We start from the raw sequence: 18,894 nt of genomic DNA, 5'->3' as shown, positions 1-18,894 counted from the left end.
TAAGCAATTTGGATGACATGACAATGATTTAAAGAAAAGTGTGATGAAATGAGTTTCATCTAGATGAAACCCACATACACTGTTTCCAAGTCATTATGTCTTACAACTAAATGCAATAAACACATAGGAAACACTAAGATTGAAATTTTGCATTGTAGAGGTTGTTTCATCTATGATTTTATGGTATTTTAGATGATGTGGCAGTATTGGAAACACTAGAAGAAATTACCCACTCGGAATAGCCTGAGGGGCACAGCGCACGGCATGTTTCGTGAAATCCAAATCCCTACCAGCAATAGCGAAGTATTCGGTCAGCCTTCCTTCCAGCGACCGAACAGACAGGTAGGGTTCCTTGCGGCCGAAGCGGCCAAGCACGCCCTCTACGCCTTCCATTACACAGCCCCACACCACGGCACCGCTAGACAGCCCACCCTCCACCTCGCGGCTCCAAAACCCTTCCCCCTCGTCCTAGGGTTCGCGCCGCCGCGTCTCGCCGCGCCGCGCCGCCCCCGCCGCAGCCATGGGGTCGTCGCTCCCGCCCAAGGAGGCCAACCTCTTCAAAGTCATCGTCGTAAGCACCCCACCTCCACCCTCCCCTCCGCCCCCACCCTCCTCAAATCGAGACGATCCGTTTCCCCGCGAATCTGCCTGCTCCGTGGTCTAGTTCCACTCGATTCGGTACGCTGGCGATCCGAGCTGCTGCAGGAGACTGCCTGGACGCTGGGGTTTTGCTGGTTTGGCAGTCAGCAGTGGTCGTCAGACCATGCTCGCGGCTCTGAGAAGCTGCCGTAGCTGGATGACTGAGTCCTCTGCCGTAGTCTGTTAGCTCCGGAAGCATTGTTTGTAACACTAGTGGATTGGTTGCAGTTTGAGCCGCATGGGCTGTGCTCATTCGTGCAGTACCATATTTGGTGATGTTTAAATAAATATGTGCTTAATGATTGGGTACTAGTATTGTCTCGCCTTGAGGACCTTATTGATTGATCTTAGTGACATGAGTTGATTGGACTCGATGAGGTATACCTAGATTAGAATCCACTCCTTTACAGGTCAGTGTATTATGCATGTACTATTGTACTATATTAAGGGAGTGGAGTCTGATCCTGGAAAACTGGTTTGTTGTGACATGGGCACTGAAATCCTAGCACTGTGCTTGTTTCACATTGTATAAAACCTGGATGGGCTCAAAATTTTAGCATGAGGGCCCTGGCCCTTTTTTAGATTAGAGTCGAAATTGCTAAGCTGCCTCTTGGTTCTAAAACTCTGAACTAGCTACTATCCAATTCTGACGATCTTAAGGGGATGACTTTTGAATATTTACTGAAGCCTTTATTCTACGTTAGTGCTTTGGGCATTTGAGGATGTTACTCATAATGTCCTTACATTGCAGAGTTTTATACATATGCATGCGAAGTCATTGAGATACCCTGCATAAGCTAGCCTATTGTGTTTTTAATTTCAGTGCGACTTTGTGTTTCTGATAGTTCCTTTTGTGAATGTTTTGTTACAGAAATCCTATGAGACTAAGCAATATAAGAAAGGGCTTAAGGCTGCAGATTCTATATTAAAAAAATTCCCAGAGCATGGCGGTATGTTGAAAGATATGTTCTGGTTCTGTAGGTACTCTACTGCTTCCTACAATATCTCATTCCCTCTATATTTTGTTCCTTGTAGAAACACTATCAATGAAGGGTTTGACACTAAACTGCATGGACCGTAAATCTGAAGCATATGAACTTGTTCGACGTGGTCTGAAGGTTACCATTTTGTGCAATCAATTTTGGTTTGGGTCTTTTTTCTGTTGATTATCCAAGTATGGGAATTAATATGCATTGAACTTTTTTTTTCAGAATGATCTGAAGAGTCATGTCTGCTGGCATGTCTACGGATTACTTTACCGATCAGACAGAGAATACAGAGAAGCTATAAAATGTTACAGAAATGCTTTGAGGATTGATCCAGATAACATAGAAATTCTTCGTGACTTGTCACTTCTCCAGGTTGGTTGAATTTAGCATAGTATTTCATTTCTTTCTTTTGGGACAGTGATTTTCTTTTGTTTTTCCCCAGTGAAACTTTACCAGCTAAAATAGGCAATACACCAATCATCAATGGCCCACTTAATGTTCTGTGCACTTCTCATTGTTCATTACTGAATGACCAATAAGCATTTCTTTAAGATTCCTTATTTCTTCAGGATCTTAGTACCATACCTATAATTCCAGAGGAAGATAATGAATGTTGTACAAATTTGTAGGGAGTGCTGGACTGCTGGCATCACTTATGTTATATGCCAGTGCATATTGTTCTTTGAATTTGCCATGATCATCCTTCTAAAATGTACAAAGCAATGGCAGTAATTATTTTTCCAGGATAGTACATTTTCTGACTCCGAATATGTGGATTTTCACATTTTCTCACAGGCACAAATGAGGGACTTGTCTGGTTTTGTTGAGACTAGGCAACAACTTTTGTCTTTGAAGCCAAATCACCGCATGAACTGGATTGGTTTTGCGGTTGCTCATCATTTGAATTCCAAGTATGCCACTTTCTAAGCAATGCTGATTTAAGTCCATCTTATGCGAGTAAAGATAATAGCTACTTGGCCCCATGCTGTATTTTTTATGTGTATAACACAATTATGAAAGTCTAGTAACAAATATATATGTTTAGGATCTATATTATTCTATACTTGTTGAGTGTTCATTGCAAACAACATTGAAGTATTATTTGGTATAAACTGTGGATTGACTCTAATCTTATTAGCTCATGGCTTCCGTTGTTGCACAGTTATTTGATTTCTCTGTGTCATCACTATTCATACCCAGTACTACTCGCTATACTGTGCTTGTTTAGTTATATTTTTTTCCATGGTAAGTGTGTAGATAGCCTTGTTACGATTTGAGAAGAGAAGAGACTGAACTCTGTGTGTATGTATTGATAGAGGCCCAAAGGGCAACATATATAGTACAAGAGGAGACCCCCAAACCCTAGATACTAGGATATACTAGGATATTACCATTATACCCTTAACACCCCCTCTCAAATGCAACGTGAATGCAATGTCGTTGCATTTGGAGAGTTGACACTAAGCACTAGACTCAAACATAAACATGAAATTGATACATCCAAAGTCCGAAATTAAAGATGTCATCAAAGCGTGCAACTCTTGAACTTGTTGATGTAGAAAATGCTCCTCCACAAGAGGGTATTGCCTTCACAATCGTACTTCAGCAAATACCACAAGTCTTCACAAACCAGTACGTCGACTCTTCAAACATGAATCTTGCTTTGGAGACTTTGAACACAACAAGAACAGTGAGATGTGCCAAACCAGCCAAAGATAAAACCACAGCTGCAAGATGGCAAAGCCGTGATACTATCGTGATGATGACTAAGAAAGCCACTTGGGGATGATGTGTAGCAAAAAGGCTACGAAAAAGGGCCAAGTGGTAAAGATGCATCAACACGACGAAGAAGAAGAAGATGATGATGATGATGGGGCAGCCACACAACGCGGCAAACCCCATAGAGAAAAAAAATGGCTGATTTGACAACTGAAATTGTGGACTCGCACGGCATTGACGAACTGAAAATGCGTAATGGACTTGGATTGATACTGACTTGGATGGATATGACATAACTAGACAATTAGAACTAAGATAGCAGCAGGTACAAGCAAAATCTGATGATGGATGCAAGCAGCAGCAAGCAACAAGCAAAAGATGATATGGATGGACAGCCGATCATATGAGCAGATGAGCAGAGCAGCACAGCCGCACACTAGCAGCAGCACGCATAAGCAAGCAGCAGAATTACCAAGCAATGAAATTGGATTTGGATTGGCGTGGATGCAGATGCAACGAAACAAAGCAATACCACCAGCAGCTGCATGTGCGAGATCAATTTCAGAACGGGCCACCAGCAGCAGTAGCAGCAAGTAGCAGAATAGAGCACCGCACCACACAGCACGATGACGGGGGACTGGGGGAGAAGCAGGGCGACGGGCCTCTGCTGCCCCCAATCTGAGCAGACAGGAGCAGAGGGACGAGCCCCTTCTCCCGAGAAGCGGCAACAAGCAGCAAGAGGAGGGGCCGCGATGGGAACCGGTGACTGGCAGCTTGAATAGAGGCGCGCGAAAAGGAGCCGGCGGGCGGTAGATGGGCGGGGACGAGCTCCGCGACGGGCGAGCGGACGGCCGCAATGGCGGCGCAGAAGGAAGCCGCGACGGGCGGCGACGGAGGGAGGCCGCGATGAGCAGCGGACAAGTGGCTGGCGGCTCCGTAACAAGCAGATCCGCGACGGCGGAGGCCGCTGCGACGGGAGGATGGCCGGCTCTGCGACCGGCAGAGATGAGGACGACGGTGCGGACGGGCGCCGCGCGACGGCGCGAATGGATCCGCCGCAACGGGCGGCGGACAGAGGACGGCAGCGACGGATCCATGAGGGGGAGGGGCTGCTGCTCCCCTCCCGCGAGCGGATCGATGACGATTCGACGACGGCGGGCGGCGAATGGAGTGGTGGCTGCTGCTGCTGCTGCTGCGACGACAATACTAAAAAAAACGGAAATGGGTTTGGGGATTGAAGGAGATGCTGCCCCCAGGAGCAAGATCGATGCTCCCAGGGGCAGCGCAGCGGCGGCGGAGGGTGGCGGACGGTTCGAAACCTAGAGCTCTGATAGCATTTGAGAAGAGAAGAGACTGAACTCTGTGTGTATGTATTGATAGAGGCCCAAAGGGCAACATATATAGTACAAGAGGAGACCCCCAAACCCTAGATACTAGGATATACTAGGATATTACCATTATACCCTTAACAAGCCTAAAGGCCCATTATTCTAGGGTTTGCCCATAAGCCCATGACTAGCTCACTTGTATATCCCTTCTCTTATAATTTGAATTCACAATTTGAAAATATATTTTTTGAATATCCAAACTTGTCAATTTCATTTTGTTTATAATGAAATTTATCAGATGGACACTGTACTCATCAATTTGTTCATGATCTGCTTGCTATAACTCCCTTATGTTAAGACGAAACATGTACAGTATGGAAAGATTCATCACTTTGTTTTCTGTTCACCCACTTGTAGTTCATCTAAGGCAATAGAAGTATTGGAGGCATATGAGGGGACACTGGAGGATGATTATCCTCCAGACAACGAGCGATATGAACACAGTGAAATGCTTCTGTATAAGGTGCTTGACTGCTTGTCACATCTCTCGTGTTTCTTGGATAGGTTGCAGTTTTGCTTGTTAGTATTGTTTTTTTAAAAAAATGTTAAGTATTGTGCTTCTGTATAATTCTTTTTTTTTCAATATTGGTTATATGCCTTTTTTTGGGCAGAATATTGGTTTATATGTCTTTATGCCATCTAGATTTGTTTATTCATTTTAATTTAGTGTTAAGTGTTTCGGTGTCAATTTATGTCCACTATGTTGTATTTTGTTCATTCGCATTACATCCACTTATGTTTCTGCCGTGCCAAGCCTGTTGTATCAGTCAGCGCCTAATTATTTTTCTAATTTTCTTGTCTTTTGGTTCCAACACACATTATGATGAAGTTCCTTTCATTAGGCTTGCTCTTATTGAGCCATTAGCTTACAAGTTCATGTTATTCTCCTAGAATATGAATATTATATTATCCTCACAGTGATATGTAATCCTATTGTTTCTTTATAGATATCATTGTTTGAGGAATGTGGGATGCTAGACAGAGCACTTGAGGAAATGCAGAAGAAGGAGAGCAAGATTGTGAGTCCTATCCTTTTGTATTTGCTTGTATGTGGTGGTTCTTAGGAGTTTCTGAACAAGATATCTGATTACATCTTTTGTGCTTGTTCATGTTAACTTTGTGTGCTAGGTTGACAAGCTATCATTTAAAGAACAAATGGCATCCATTTTGTTCAAACTTGGCCGCTTTGATGAATCTGAGAGCATTTATAGATCACTGCTTTTCATGAACCCTGATAACTACAAGTGAGTCACTGGCGCCCTTTTTTTCATACATACATTCAGCCTTAATTTTGGGCCACAGGCCACTGCATATAAATGGGTATCAAATGACTCGTGCTGTTTCCTTGAGTATGTTCTGTACTTTGGTCTATGCAACCAACCTTGCCAGAAGTACAGAGCATTTGCTATGAAATCTATAACTCTTATAAAGATGCTCCCCACTACAACTCATTAATTGCTATTTCTCTTGACATGCAAGCTATCCACGTCATCGCAAAATTTCCACCATTGGATTGCCATGAAATCCTTATATCGGTCCATCCATCTGAAAGGGAACCCAACAGACTCATGCTTCCTTTTGTCTCCTGAAATCAAGTTTTAAGCGCCACTCAACAACTAATACTTCCACTTAGCTGATGCCTTTAAAGGCTTTACTGTCCTCGGTAGCTAAAAAGATCGGGTCCCACTTTATTTATTGCAGTTCTATGTTAATTTCTCAATAATTTAAATTTTTATTCCATAGAAAACTGCGTATGTATCATGCTCAGTTATTTATCAAATTAAATTAAATTTATAGAATAATTTACCTTCGTGTAAAAAAGACCAACTCTTAACTCTCTCCTGACTAAATCTGAAAATCATAATTAAAAATTATATAAAACATCCCGCAGCAACGCGCGGGGAATTCACCTAGTTTTTTGTACAATGTTACCCGCAGTTGGCCTAGAGTTGACTTGAAGAAAATGCATAGGGTCTGACAGAAGGACTATAGGCATTACCAAAATTAGTAAGGTTGTTTTAAGCACGAACCAAACACTACCCTCTAATGGCATGTTTGTTCTTAACTTCTTATCAACTTGGACGTGTTCTTCAGCACTACTACTTCCACCTGGTTAGTGTTCTCTGACTAATACAGCTATAGCAACTATGGATAAGACAAAAACCCTTGTTGAAATGACTGTCTCAACCTATCAGTTGATCAATGTAAACCTGTGCAGTCGGTTGTCCGCCAAAAAAAAAATTATTAGTTCATGTTGAACAATTGAGCATATGTAGCTTATATCGGCCATGATCAAGGGCAGAGGTTTAAGTATGATTGAGATGTTCCCAACATGTCGCATGGTGTTAATTGTTAAACCATTTCCCTACTTGGGGACACGGTATGCATATGTACCAAAGTGTATGGTTGTCTTTTTGTTGTATATATCGTAGGGTAGCATTCTCACCAGCTCCATTAGCACTCTTTGGGTAGAGTGAGGATGTATGTATGGACTTGATCTACCCATTGGTGTTACAATGTTCCTTTACTAGCATGAAAGAATATGCTGAGAACAACTACACAATCCTGTAATTAATCAAATATGGGATTATCATGTGAGCATCACAAAGTTTAATCTTGAAAATGTGACAATAGCTTACACTATGAATTTCTTTTCATGCTTTGAAAAATACATGTATCTCCTTTCTGTCCATAACACTGTTCATACTGGCATTATATTCATAATCTACCTTTTGCTACTGTTATTGATTAATTAGTTCTCACTGGTTTTGCTCAGATACTTCATAGCTGTGCAAAAGTGCCTTGGCCTATACTCTGATAATGGTCAATATTCTGCTAATGATGTTGAGCGCTTAAGTGCATTATACAACTCACTTAAAGAAAAGTATGCTTGGTCATCTGCTGTTAAGGTAAACTATGTTTAACCGTGTGTTCATATGTATTGCTGTTTTTTTGTATCCACTACTGAGCTTTCCAGTGATACAAAAGTAATACCTTTAACATGGGCATGCCTAATTTATCCTATATATGACGATAAATTCTACTTTCGCTACATGTATTTGTAGTAAGCAGGTCATATACTTGAGAATCCGTGAATCTAAACTTGTACGTCTTTCCTTTGGAACAGCGCATTCCTCTTGATTTCCTGGAAGGTGAGAAGTTCCAGGAGGCAGCAGACAGTTATGTCAGACCTCTATTAACTAAGGTATCATCAGTCTGTAGTTAGTCCATATGGGGTATCCTTTTGTCACTGTTTTCTCGTTTTCTTTGCCATACAGCTTACTAGGTTTTCTTTTTTTGAAAAGCCTTACTAGGTTTTCTAGTCCACATGGTTTAGCTCTTTGGTAATGATCAATTGTAATGGTATCCCATTTTTTCAGGGTGTACCTTCACTGTTTTCTGATTTAAGCCCACTGTACGAGCATCCTGGCAAGGTAACACTAGTTGCACTACGCAATATAATATCATATACTTCATTTATTGACCATGATATAAGTCAGAGAGCCACTTCATGTTCAAATTTTTAATCCTATTGGCAGGCAAACATATTGGAGCAGTTATTTCTTAAAATAGAAGATTCCATTAGGACTTCTGGATGCTTTCCTGGAAGGTAATCCGTAGTGCCTGACAAGTGTTTTTTATTGATTCATTGTTTGTTTCCCAACAATTATGTGGTGTCCTTTTGCAATGCATAAAGTACTAATATCTTGACTAGAATCCTATATGAAATGGTAAGATGGTCCTGTGAAGCAATGCTTCCTAATTACATGAAAAGCAACTTGTTTATCTGTGTAAAATTTTCATGTGTTCAGTATGGATACCAGATTTGGCAATGACTATAATGTAAAAAGTTTGTAGATAGTTTTTGCCCCACTTGTCAAGCTCGTGCTTGATTACTATCAGTTACTTAATCTTACTGTCAGTAATTATCTTATTTCCCTAGAAAGCAGTCTTAATAAAAACTGGAATACTGATTGTCAATATGTTAACGTTCTTTTATTTACTATTATTTATTTTCAATGTCTTGCTTTGCAGCCCACAGAAGGAGCCTCCTTCCACACTATTGTGGACTTTGTTTTTGATTTCCCAGGTTTGCATTTAGCCTGCAGTTTTTAAATACGTTTCTCAATTTTTATTGAAATATTATGGTCTCGAACAGTCATGTTTCCTTTTGATCTTATCTAATGCAGCACTATGACAGAAGAGGCCAGTATGAGATTGCTTTAAATAAAATTGATGAGGCTATATCACATACACCAACTGTCATCGATTTATATTCAGTCAAGGTTTCTCTCACACTCATCTGAAACTTGGATTAAATTCAGTTTAAATGCAGTGATTTTGTTGCCTGGCAACTTCTTTGTTCGATATGTTGGTCTCTCTTCTGTTAATTTATGTATATGTAGTGGCCCAGCACTGATCTCATCACCATATAAACTTGGCAGCATCGTTACAGTTTCTTTGTCTTTTCTGTTGCATGTTAGGTTAAAAGGTTCAATTGATTATATGTTCCCAAAAAAAAGGTTCAATTGATTATATCACATTAATCTCTTAATTCAAAGGCACAGGCTGTTAGACTAATGCCTCTGTTAATACCCATGATTCCTTTCCAGGGAAAGATATCGCAGCATGCTGGTAATTTTGCAGCAGCAGCCGCATTAGCAGATGAAGCTAGGTCCATGGATCTTGCTGATCGCTATTTAAACAGCGAGTGTGTTATGCAGATGCTTCAGGCTGACCAGGTAACTAAATTAGGATCAGCACCTTTTTTTTTCTGTAACCGTATATCACTATCAGTGCTGTTTTTAGTGCAGTTAATTTATCTAATTGCCACTCATTCATAAAAAAGCCTCTAGATTTGACATGTGGAAATGATAATGTTAGGTTTACCATCAAAGCATCCATATCACCCTAAATTGTATGATTGTTTTTCCAACATATAATTAGGAAAAAAAGGTTAATGTGTGTATTAGAGCCTTAGAGGGATGTCAATTCAAATTCTGGGTTCAAGAGCAAGGAGGAGATAATACAGATTCTCTAGCATTCATCCGAAAAGAAAGCACTGGAGTTTCTTGGTTTTCTATTTGCTACCTTTTTTACATTTAGCTCCTTTTCGTTACTTGAAGGTTGGGCTGGCGGAGAAGACTGCCGTCTTGTTTACCAAAGATGGTGATCAACACAATAATCTTCATGACATGCAGTGCATGTGGTATGCGCTCTTTCCATCTGCCATTCATCTCTCATGTTCTCTTTCCATCTCTAATAACTTGATCTACAACTTTTTAAGGTATGAACTTGCTTCTGGTGAGAGTTATTTCCGTCAAGGTGATCTCGGCAGGGCCCTAAAAAATTTCTTAGCTGTTGAAAAGCATTATGCTGATATGACTGAAGATCAATTTGACTTCCATTCGTATTGCTTACGGAAAATGACACTTAGAGCATATGTTTCTATGCTAAAGTTTCAAGATCGTTTGCATGCCCATGAATACTTCCACAAGGCGGCTGCTGGAGCTATAAGGTAATATTTGTTTCTGTTTTTTATTGCCTAGTGCTTCCATTCAGGATATGTGGTGATACTAGCAAACTGTAGGTGCTATATGAAACTACATGAATCTCCAACAAAATCTTCTACTGAGGAAAATGATGAGATGTCAAAACTACCACCTGCTCAGAGGAAGAAATTGAGGCAAAAGCAGAAGAAAGCAGAAGCGCGTGCTAAAAGGGTACTCTTTGAAGCTTACCATTGGATCCTTTCCCCCCTTTAACTTGCAGTATCAATAGTTCTCTGATTTTGCACCCCATGTTCCTCCAGGAGGCTGAAGAGAAACAGGAGGATGAAACATCATCATCCAACACTTCAAAATCTGGAAAGAAACAAAATGCAAGACCTGTTGATCTGGATCCACATGGTGAAAAATTAGTTCAGGTATTCATCTTTGCCACAAGGCTTATCTAATCATGTCAATTTTTATCAGTTTTTGGTGGTGCAATTTTTGATGTTCTTTGGTAAGTCGTTATCAGTTCAAGCTTGAAGCTGGAACCCTTTATGCAAATTCTTGTCTGCAGATTGAGGATCCGCTTGCAGAAGCCACGAAATACTTGAAGCTCCTGCAGAATAACTCGTCAAGCTCATTAGAGACCCATATACTTTCATTTGAGCTCAACATGAGAAAGCAAAAGATTTTACTTGCTTTCCAGGTACATGGTTGGTTTCTATCTAATATGACACTGTAGCCCTACTCAACTCTCTGTCTTGTTATGATTCTTTGCCGTTTGCTTACATCTTGGCATGCTATTACAGTGTGATTTGTTTCTCTGACTGAAAAATCGTGAAAATGTTCCTAGTAACATTTGTATCTATGTAAATTCACTGGCGCTAATTACACGCTGGCTATCAATAATTATAAGCTTACAGCGTCTAGTTATCAACATTGGAGAATTGGCCAACATGCTGCCTATTCTCCGAGCAATGTCATTGAAACTAAATATTCCAAATCATCTCCTAAGATGTGTATATGTATCAAGGAAGTGTTAAATATGTGTAAATGCTAAAAGCTGCATATTTTATTGGCAAATAGAGTGAAGTGGTGAGTCCAACCATTTTTTTTACCATTAGATATATGCTAGGTGGCGATAGTAACCTCATTGTAATATGGAAAAGCGAAACGGGTGAAATCATTCTTGGATAGGTTTAAGTATTACTTCCTGATAAGACATTGGCGTGATTCTCCAATTCCTGAGCATCTTCTTCAGTAAGAGTAATAGTTTAAAAAAGTTCAGATAAGTAATAGTTTAAAAAAGTTCTGATAACTTGAGTTGAAAGCATGTTGATTAGTATTATAATGGTTTACTTGCTAGTTGATTAGTATTATAATGGTTTGATTGCAACATGATCTTAATTTGTTCCATTTCATTCAACATATGTCCTAACTCTTTGTAATCCATTTTTAATTTCAGGCGGTTAAACAGCTCATTAAATTGGATGAGAACAATCCAGACAGTCACCGCTGTTTGGTAAGCTTCCAAAATTACACCTTGCATCAAGCTCTTCTTTCATGAATTATGTGACTAAGTCATAAGAAGTTTCTCTTTATTCATTACACTAATCATCTAGTAACAGCTATTTAGATATTAGATACTAGAGTGGAGGTTTTCCTTATGTATTTATGGGTCCGAGAACAATGCCTCGATTATAATTGCCTCATGCCATACAAATTCAGTGTACTTTGAAGTCTTACCATAGGTTTATACTTGTGTCACTTCTGGTTTGGATGTAAGTTGGTGAGCATAAAGCTGTTCATGTTCTTTCGCCTATCCACTCAAATCAAATGCTAATAATGTCAAATAAAGAATAACTGTTGCGTTACATGAGTTCATGGTTTCAGGGCTTTGATAATAGTTTCTAGTGCTCAATTTCTTTGTGATAGCACTTAGATTCATATGGAATTATGAGTATTTTGGTTGTCATATAACTGAAATGTAACTACTACTTGGAAATGGATATGATGGTGAACTGGTGAATCCCCCATCCATTATGATACTGCTCTTTCATAGAATATCACGGTGCTTTCTAAGCATCATACTTTGCTTAGGTGGGGTGATGGTGACTAGAGGCCTCATTAGTGGTTAGTGTCATTAGTTGGTGAAGAAAGGGCTTGGAGTGAAAATGAGTTCTAAGTTGTTGATGGATGACAGACCACAGTAGTGGTGTTTTTATTATATACTTTAAGGTTTTTATTTGTATTTTGAATACTTTAGTTGAATAATAAAAGATACATCCCATCAATTTGTTTCCTTGTTATTTATTTGCTACTTGATCTGAGCTCGCAGATAAAGTTCTTCCACAAGATAAACAGTCTTCCTACTCCTGGGACTGATTCTGAGAAGCTAATTTGGAATGTCTTGGAAGCCGAACGACCAGACATAAGGTCTAATCTGATACTTGCTCGGTCAGTGTTTTTATGATTTTACTTGACTAACAAGTTGTTACAGGAAATTACATGGGAAGTCTCTCATTGAAGTAAGCAGAAGTTTCCTTGAAAAACACAACGGTAACTATTCTGATGTTCTTTATTGCTATTTCCCTGATCATGATCTTACTCTTTTTTGTCAATATTTCTTTGCCAGCTTCATTGATGCACCGAGTAGCAGCTGCTGAAATGATGCATCTCTTGGAGCCAGATAAGAAGATGGAGGCAATTAAATTAATTGAAGATTCGACAAACAATGCATCTTCAGGGTAAATACATAAAAGCACCTCTTTTTTGTTCACCTGCTCTGTACAGAATGTTTACATTTTTCCAATTTTATGCAGGAATAATGTGCTTGGTCCTGTGAATGAATGGCAAATTCAAGATTGTATTGATGTTCACAAATTGCTGGAGACAGTCTTTGGCGACCAGGATATTGCAAATAGTAAGTTCAAACTGTTGTGCCTGTATTGTGCCACATGCTACATTGTTTTGCCAGCAATGATGTAGTTTTTCCTTTCCTCGAGCTGAGTGCTCATAGCCTTTGATTCTAGCATTTACATGAATACATGCCACTTGGTGCTTAATATTGCATTATTTCATTAGTAATTTATTTGCTGCTTCCAATGTCATTATTGAGGTTTATGCTGGCATTTTCTTTGTATTTGATGGGACCATTAGTATGGTCACAATGTCAGTGCTGGTTGCTCCAGGCTTAACATCTAAAGATCCTGTCTCGACATACATTTTCAACAGGGTGGAAGACACGCTGCGCAGAATATTTTCCTTACTCGACATACTTTGAAGGTGTCAAGAGTGCCATTACAGCCTATGTTGTTGACCATAATCTAGAGAATTCACCAGAAAATGGAATTGCCCTAAATCCTCAGTTAAAATCAAACAAGGGTGAGGCAGGCACTTTGAATGGGACTGTGCATATTGTTGATGATTTGAGCAGCTTAAGCATTCGGTGATGCATCAAGTAGCTGCCTGGTTACATCTGGAACAGAACATATTTTAGAACTGGAGCCAGTATCCAATTGACCAAAGTGCATAGACACAAAAGGGGGAACAAAGTGCCCTGGTGCAATTACTTGTCGGCGCATGCACATTTCATTTGAAGAGTATATTATTTGGTTGGGAGCTGAGAGCTCTTCAATGTGGTGATTATCTCAGTTTCAGATTGTACCTTTTTGTTGCATTTTGTAGACAGTGAAAGAGTAACATTTCGTCCCAGATATAGTGAAGTCTGCGCCGGCGTTTGTTGCCTGGCAGCATCAGGGTGTGATGATTCATTTGAAGCAGCGGGTCATGAATTCATTGTGTGGGTCGTTCTATTGTCTACTGCTGCTCGGTGCTCGCTCACTCTTGTTGAACTACAAAATTTTGGCATAAAGCAGGTGTATAATCTTAAACGTTTTTTTAATTTACAACATCTGTGTCGTGGTAGTTTGGTGTGTCTGGGGTTGCCTTAATCCCTTTGCTTTTGTATCTTTTGCTCCTCGACATTGTAAATTAGCTAATCTTGAACATAGAAATTGTATTTCAGTTTCCCTGAGAAATAATCATCAATGTTGACCGTGGGTGTTTCACGTATGCAATGTGTTGAGACTTGAGAAGCCTGCATTCACTTGTTTGATGAGAGATATAGACGCCATAGGGCGTCTTTGTCAAACACATGACTAATAAAAAAGAATGCAAAAGCACCACCGCTTCTTGATGTTGAAGCAGTCAACTTTGTTTAGGGGTCATTTGGCTTAACCGATGAAGTATAAATGAAAATCTAGCTTCATCCTCTTTCGCCTTTGTAATGTATTTTCTACAGAACAACTTAATTCAAAAGGAAAAAAACCCTTAAATGTGGACGTGGCGCGCCGTGCCCGTGCTCCCTTACAGCACAGCACGCGTTAGCAGCTTGCAAGACACAGCGGCGAACCAAACGGAACATGCGTGGACCGGCCGGCGCATGTTACAGCAGCACCGGACAGCCCCGCCGCTGCCCCCTCATGCTCGTTCACGTTCACGTGCCCCCGGCGTGGCGGTGTCGTGACTCAGCACTCAGCAGCAGGACGGCCGCGCCGGCGCCTCTTAGGCTCTCTGCACTGGATACGCAACGCGGTATGCTAGCGCTGCATGCAGTACCACTTTAGGAGAAAAACCGCCGCAGTGGAGGACGGTAAGCCGTCCGCCATCGTTGTGGATGAATCTCCGAGCGCTATTCCCAGGGGACGGAGCGGACGGACGGTAAACGCCACATCGGCCTTCTCCCGCCGCCGCTCCCAACAGCTCCACTTCGCGGCCGGCGCGCGAGCTCGACCTCCGCCGCGAGCTTGACCTCCGCCGCGGGCTGTCGCCGCCGCACGCCGCGCAGGCCGGCCGCGGCGTCGTGCGGGGGGCCGTGCTGCCGCGCGCCGCCGCGGGCTGCGGCTCGCCGGCTGGAGCTTGAGGGAGGGTGCGGCTCGCCTCTGCAGGGGAAGGGGGGGAGGGAAGCAGGGGAAGGGCCAGAAGGGAAGGAGGAGATGGGCCGCCACGAGCTCCGCCATGGAGGGAGGAGGGAGGAGGGAAAAGGGAGAGGGAGGAGGGGCGAGCTCGGCGCGGCCAGAAGTCCCGACGCACGGCGGTCTCATGTGCACGCGCCACCGCGGGCGCTCCGCCTCGCCACGAGGTGGTGCGTGAGGAGGCTCGGCGAGGGAGGACATTGCCGAGCAGAGAGGGGGATCCGGATCCGGCCGCTCGCGTGCGCGCCCCGGCCGCCGGATCCCCTCCGCGAGCCCCGGATCCGGCAGCCGCAGCACCTGCTCGCATCGGATCCGGCGGCTGCATGCGACGGAGGAGGATGGAGCGTGGAGGAGGGAGGGAGGTGTGACGACGAGGAGCCGCGTCGAGGGCTGCCGCCGGGAGATCCGCAGCCCGCTACGCGTGCGCCATAGGAGGAAGCAGAAGAGGGGCGGCAGGAAAGCACCGGTCGTGTCCTGTCGGCCGCGCTGCTCTCCGCCCCCACCGGCGGAGGAGGGATGGAGCAGAGGAGAACGCCGGCAGAGATGGGGAGGGAGAGAGAGCGGGGGAGGGGGGTGGGCGCGGGCGGAGAGTTCGAGGAGGGAGAGAGAGGGGAGGTAGTGGGTGAGGTTGACATTTGAGCCCACGGGTGGGTAGTTGAGATAGAGGATGAAATATGGAGTATGACAGGTGCAGAGAAATTGAGTGTAGAAAAGAGAATTCTGATGATTAGGATGAAATATTTTTTTTATAAAAAATGAATTTAGAGATGACGAATGCAGACAGTCTTAGTCTTTGGTCGCTGGCCACTGCCGGTGGCGTGACGGTGTCAGCGCGGGAGGAGGCTCTGTGCGCACCCTTGCTGCATGCTGTGCCTGTGCCGCGCGCCGTCCGTCGGAGTCGACCGGTGGTGGACCGCGGGTTCGCGTGTCATGTCGGCGCGCGCGGTCGCCGCAGGCAATAATAATTGGCGCGCATCGGGGACGGGGAGAGCCAGAGGGTGGACCCGGCAGGCCCCGGCCTGGAGCCTCACGTGCTCCCATTCCCGAGGCAGCTCAGCTGCAGCAGCCTGCAGGCGTGCAGCCCACCGGCGGCCCGTGATCAGACGAGCGAATCAATCTCGTGGCCGCCCCGGGATTCGCCTCGTCCCACCCGGGCCCGGATTTTGGCCCTGTTTAGATTTTGTTTAGATTTTTACATGTAAACACAAAAAAACCGTAAACGCATTAAAGTGAAACGAAATCTTGCTAATTTGAAGTACTAAATGAAGTCTATTTATAAAACTTTTTACATGGTTGGGCTGTAAATCGCGAGACGAATCTAATGAGCCTACTTAATCCATGATTTGCAACAGTGATGATACAGTAACCATCCGCTAATTATTGATTAAACATGGATTAATTAGCATCATTAGATTCGTCTCTCGATTTACAACCCATCTATGCAAAAAGTTTTGCAAATATACTTCATTTAGTACTTCAAATGCCCTCTTTACATCTTTACACAATTTTGCAAAATGAACTAAACACCCCCTTTGTCGCTTCGCCTGGGGCCGTTTAGTGCGAAAATTTTTGGATGTCACGTCAATAGTTTGACCAGATGTCGGGAAGATTTTTCGGGCACTAATTAAAAAACTAATTTCAGAACTCACTTGGAAACCACGAGACGAATCTTTTGAGGCCTTTGGCGGCGTCATTAGCACATGTTGGTTACTGTAGCACTTATGGCTAATCATGCACTAATTAGACTTAAAAGATTCGTCATGTACATCCAAACTGTGTAATTAGTTTTGTTATTTAATTACATTTAGTGCTTCATTATGTGTTTAAAGGGGAGTTAGAAAATTTTTTTGGGAACTAAACGGCGAGCACGCTGACGGCGCCCCTCGCCCTCGCCGTCGCCGTCGCCGGATGGCTTGTCTCACCAGCGCGGCCCTCGAGTGGAAGCGGCGTCAGGGTCAGGGATTTGTCGCGCACGTGCGCGGGCCGGGCCGGGGTGGCGCGCGCGCGAGGCGAACATACTCCTACCTCGATCGCTTTTTTTTTCTTCAATTTTCCTGCTCTGCCTCTCTGCCAGTCGCAACTGCTAGCAGGCCCCCCCTTAAAAAAAAGAAAATGCTAGCAGGGGCGAACATACCTTAAGGCCGTCGGGGTCGCCGGACTTATGGAATTTATCAAATTCGGTGAAAAATGTCCCCTCCGTCTCAAAATAATTGCAACTATAGAGTTCAAAATTTGTCCCAAAAAACTTGCTAATTTTGACCCAACTATCATAAAAAACAAGGCAATTCCGAAAAGTTTCCACAAAAGACAACTAACAACTCATCCACTCATCACAAAAAAATAAAGGTTATTTTTGTAATTTTACACACAGCATTGGTTTTTACGTATTTGATCCTAGAATTGCATTTATTTTCGGACGGAAGAAGTACTGTTTAATATTGTTCATCTATGCATTTGATCCCAGTAGTTGATGGAGTCGACCTCATGGTTTCTTTTTCTGGCGTGGCCCCTGACAACTAGATCTACGGAGTAGGACACTAGTTAGTAAATCATGTTCGTTTTCTGTACTTCTTTTATTTTTACTTACATATCATATTATGTTTGTTCTAAGTCAAATTTAATCAACTTTAATCGAATTTATAAAGAAAAACAATAATATTTACAATACCAAATTTGTTTTATTGAATCCGCCACAAAATGTCTGTTGACAGTACATATATTGGGTAGTATAGTTGTTGCTATATCTTTTCTATAGATTCGATTTTGCTAACTTTAACTTAGAACAAACCTAATACGACATGTAAAAAAAAGGTGGGTGTACACCACAAGATCACTTGAAGCATGCACATTAGAACCCTCCCTGTGGTCCTAGCTACTGTTATATTGTGATCCAAATTCATTGCACAAGAAAATGACGACTTCCATGGAGCGAAGCGGAGGCCCGTCGCCGGGAGGCTTGGGCCGGGTTTGCTCCTCGCTGTGTTATTCCTCTCGTAAGCCGCCGCTAGGCGTTGTAAACACTCACCCGATATAGTGAAGATTTGTTGGCTGGTGGCCGTGGCTTTTTTCCCTTCCGTATTGGAGAGGTTTTCCACGTTAAATCCTCGTGTCTCTTGGGTTGATCTTGTTGTTCTTCGTTATTTGTTCGCGTCGCATCTAACAGCTACTCCACCGGTCGATACAGTACTAGTCAGTATCTTTGATTTGTTGCCATGTCCCTTCTTGGCCCTCCCCATCGTGACTCAGCATGGTACCATGATGAAACAAAATCCAGAGTTGCTCAGGCCTCCAGTCCTTGACCACAATTAAGATCCTGCGGTCAGTCGACTGCCGGCCACTCCACTCCACGCATGTTGCAAGAAATTAAAGATGCACAGCATCGATCCCTACATCTGTAATTGTTTACTATATATATATTCTCATTTTGGCTGGAGGGTCGGACGGCCTGATTCCTCATTGTACTCTCGCCGTTTTTTATATGACACCGTTGATTTTTTTCTTTAATTTTGACCAACATTATTTAATTAATCAGTCAGTTAAATGAAGTGAAATGAGTACATTTACGTCTATTATCAAGAGTCTCTTGAATCTAACTTGAAGATTTGACTATTTGCATAAATATTTGTAGAAAAGACGAATAGTCAAATGAAAAAAAGTTAATAGTGTCATATATTTAAGAACAGAGGGAGTA

At 42.6% G+C, this 18,894-nt stretch overlaps 1 protein-coding gene across 1 annotated transcript; it reads left to right on the top strand.

Moving 5' to 3' along the window:
- The first annotated feature begins 359 nt into the window (after nt 1-359).
- On the top strand, nt 360-14,277 carry LOC120672536 (N-terminal acetyltransferase A complex auxiliary subunit NAA15-like). Its single transcript, XM_039952976.1, has 26 exons — nt 360-571; nt 1,511-1,589; nt 1,675-1,757; nt 1,851-2,000; nt 2,424-2,539; nt 5,093-5,198; nt 5,683-5,754; nt 5,864-5,979; nt 7,512-7,644; nt 7,863-7,940; nt 8,116-8,169; nt 8,275-8,345; nt 8,771-8,825; nt 8,926-9,021; nt 9,349-9,477; nt 9,862-9,944; nt 10,023-10,253; nt 10,326-10,458; nt 10,548-10,661; nt 10,802-10,933; nt 11,693-11,749; nt 12,566-12,663; nt 12,728-12,786; nt 12,863-12,974; nt 13,050-13,150; nt 13,462-14,277. The coding sequence occupies exons 1-26, from the start codon at nt 521-523 to the stop codon at nt 13,677-13,679; spliced, it is 2,727 nt and encodes a 908-aa protein (XP_039808910.1). The 5' UTR covers nt 360-520; the 3' UTR covers nt 13,680-14,277.
- Nucleotides 14,278-18,894: the final 4,617 nt, after the last annotated feature.

This window comes from Panicum virgatum, chromosome 5N (genome assembly GCF_016808335.1).
Source record: "Panicum virgatum strain AP13 chromosome 5N, P.virgatum_v5, whole genome shotgun sequence".
NCBI classification, from domain to species: Eukaryota; Viridiplantae; Streptophyta; class Magnoliopsida; order Poales; family Poaceae; genus Panicum; species Panicum virgatum.
This window is presented reverse-complemented; position numbering and strand designations above follow the sequence as displayed.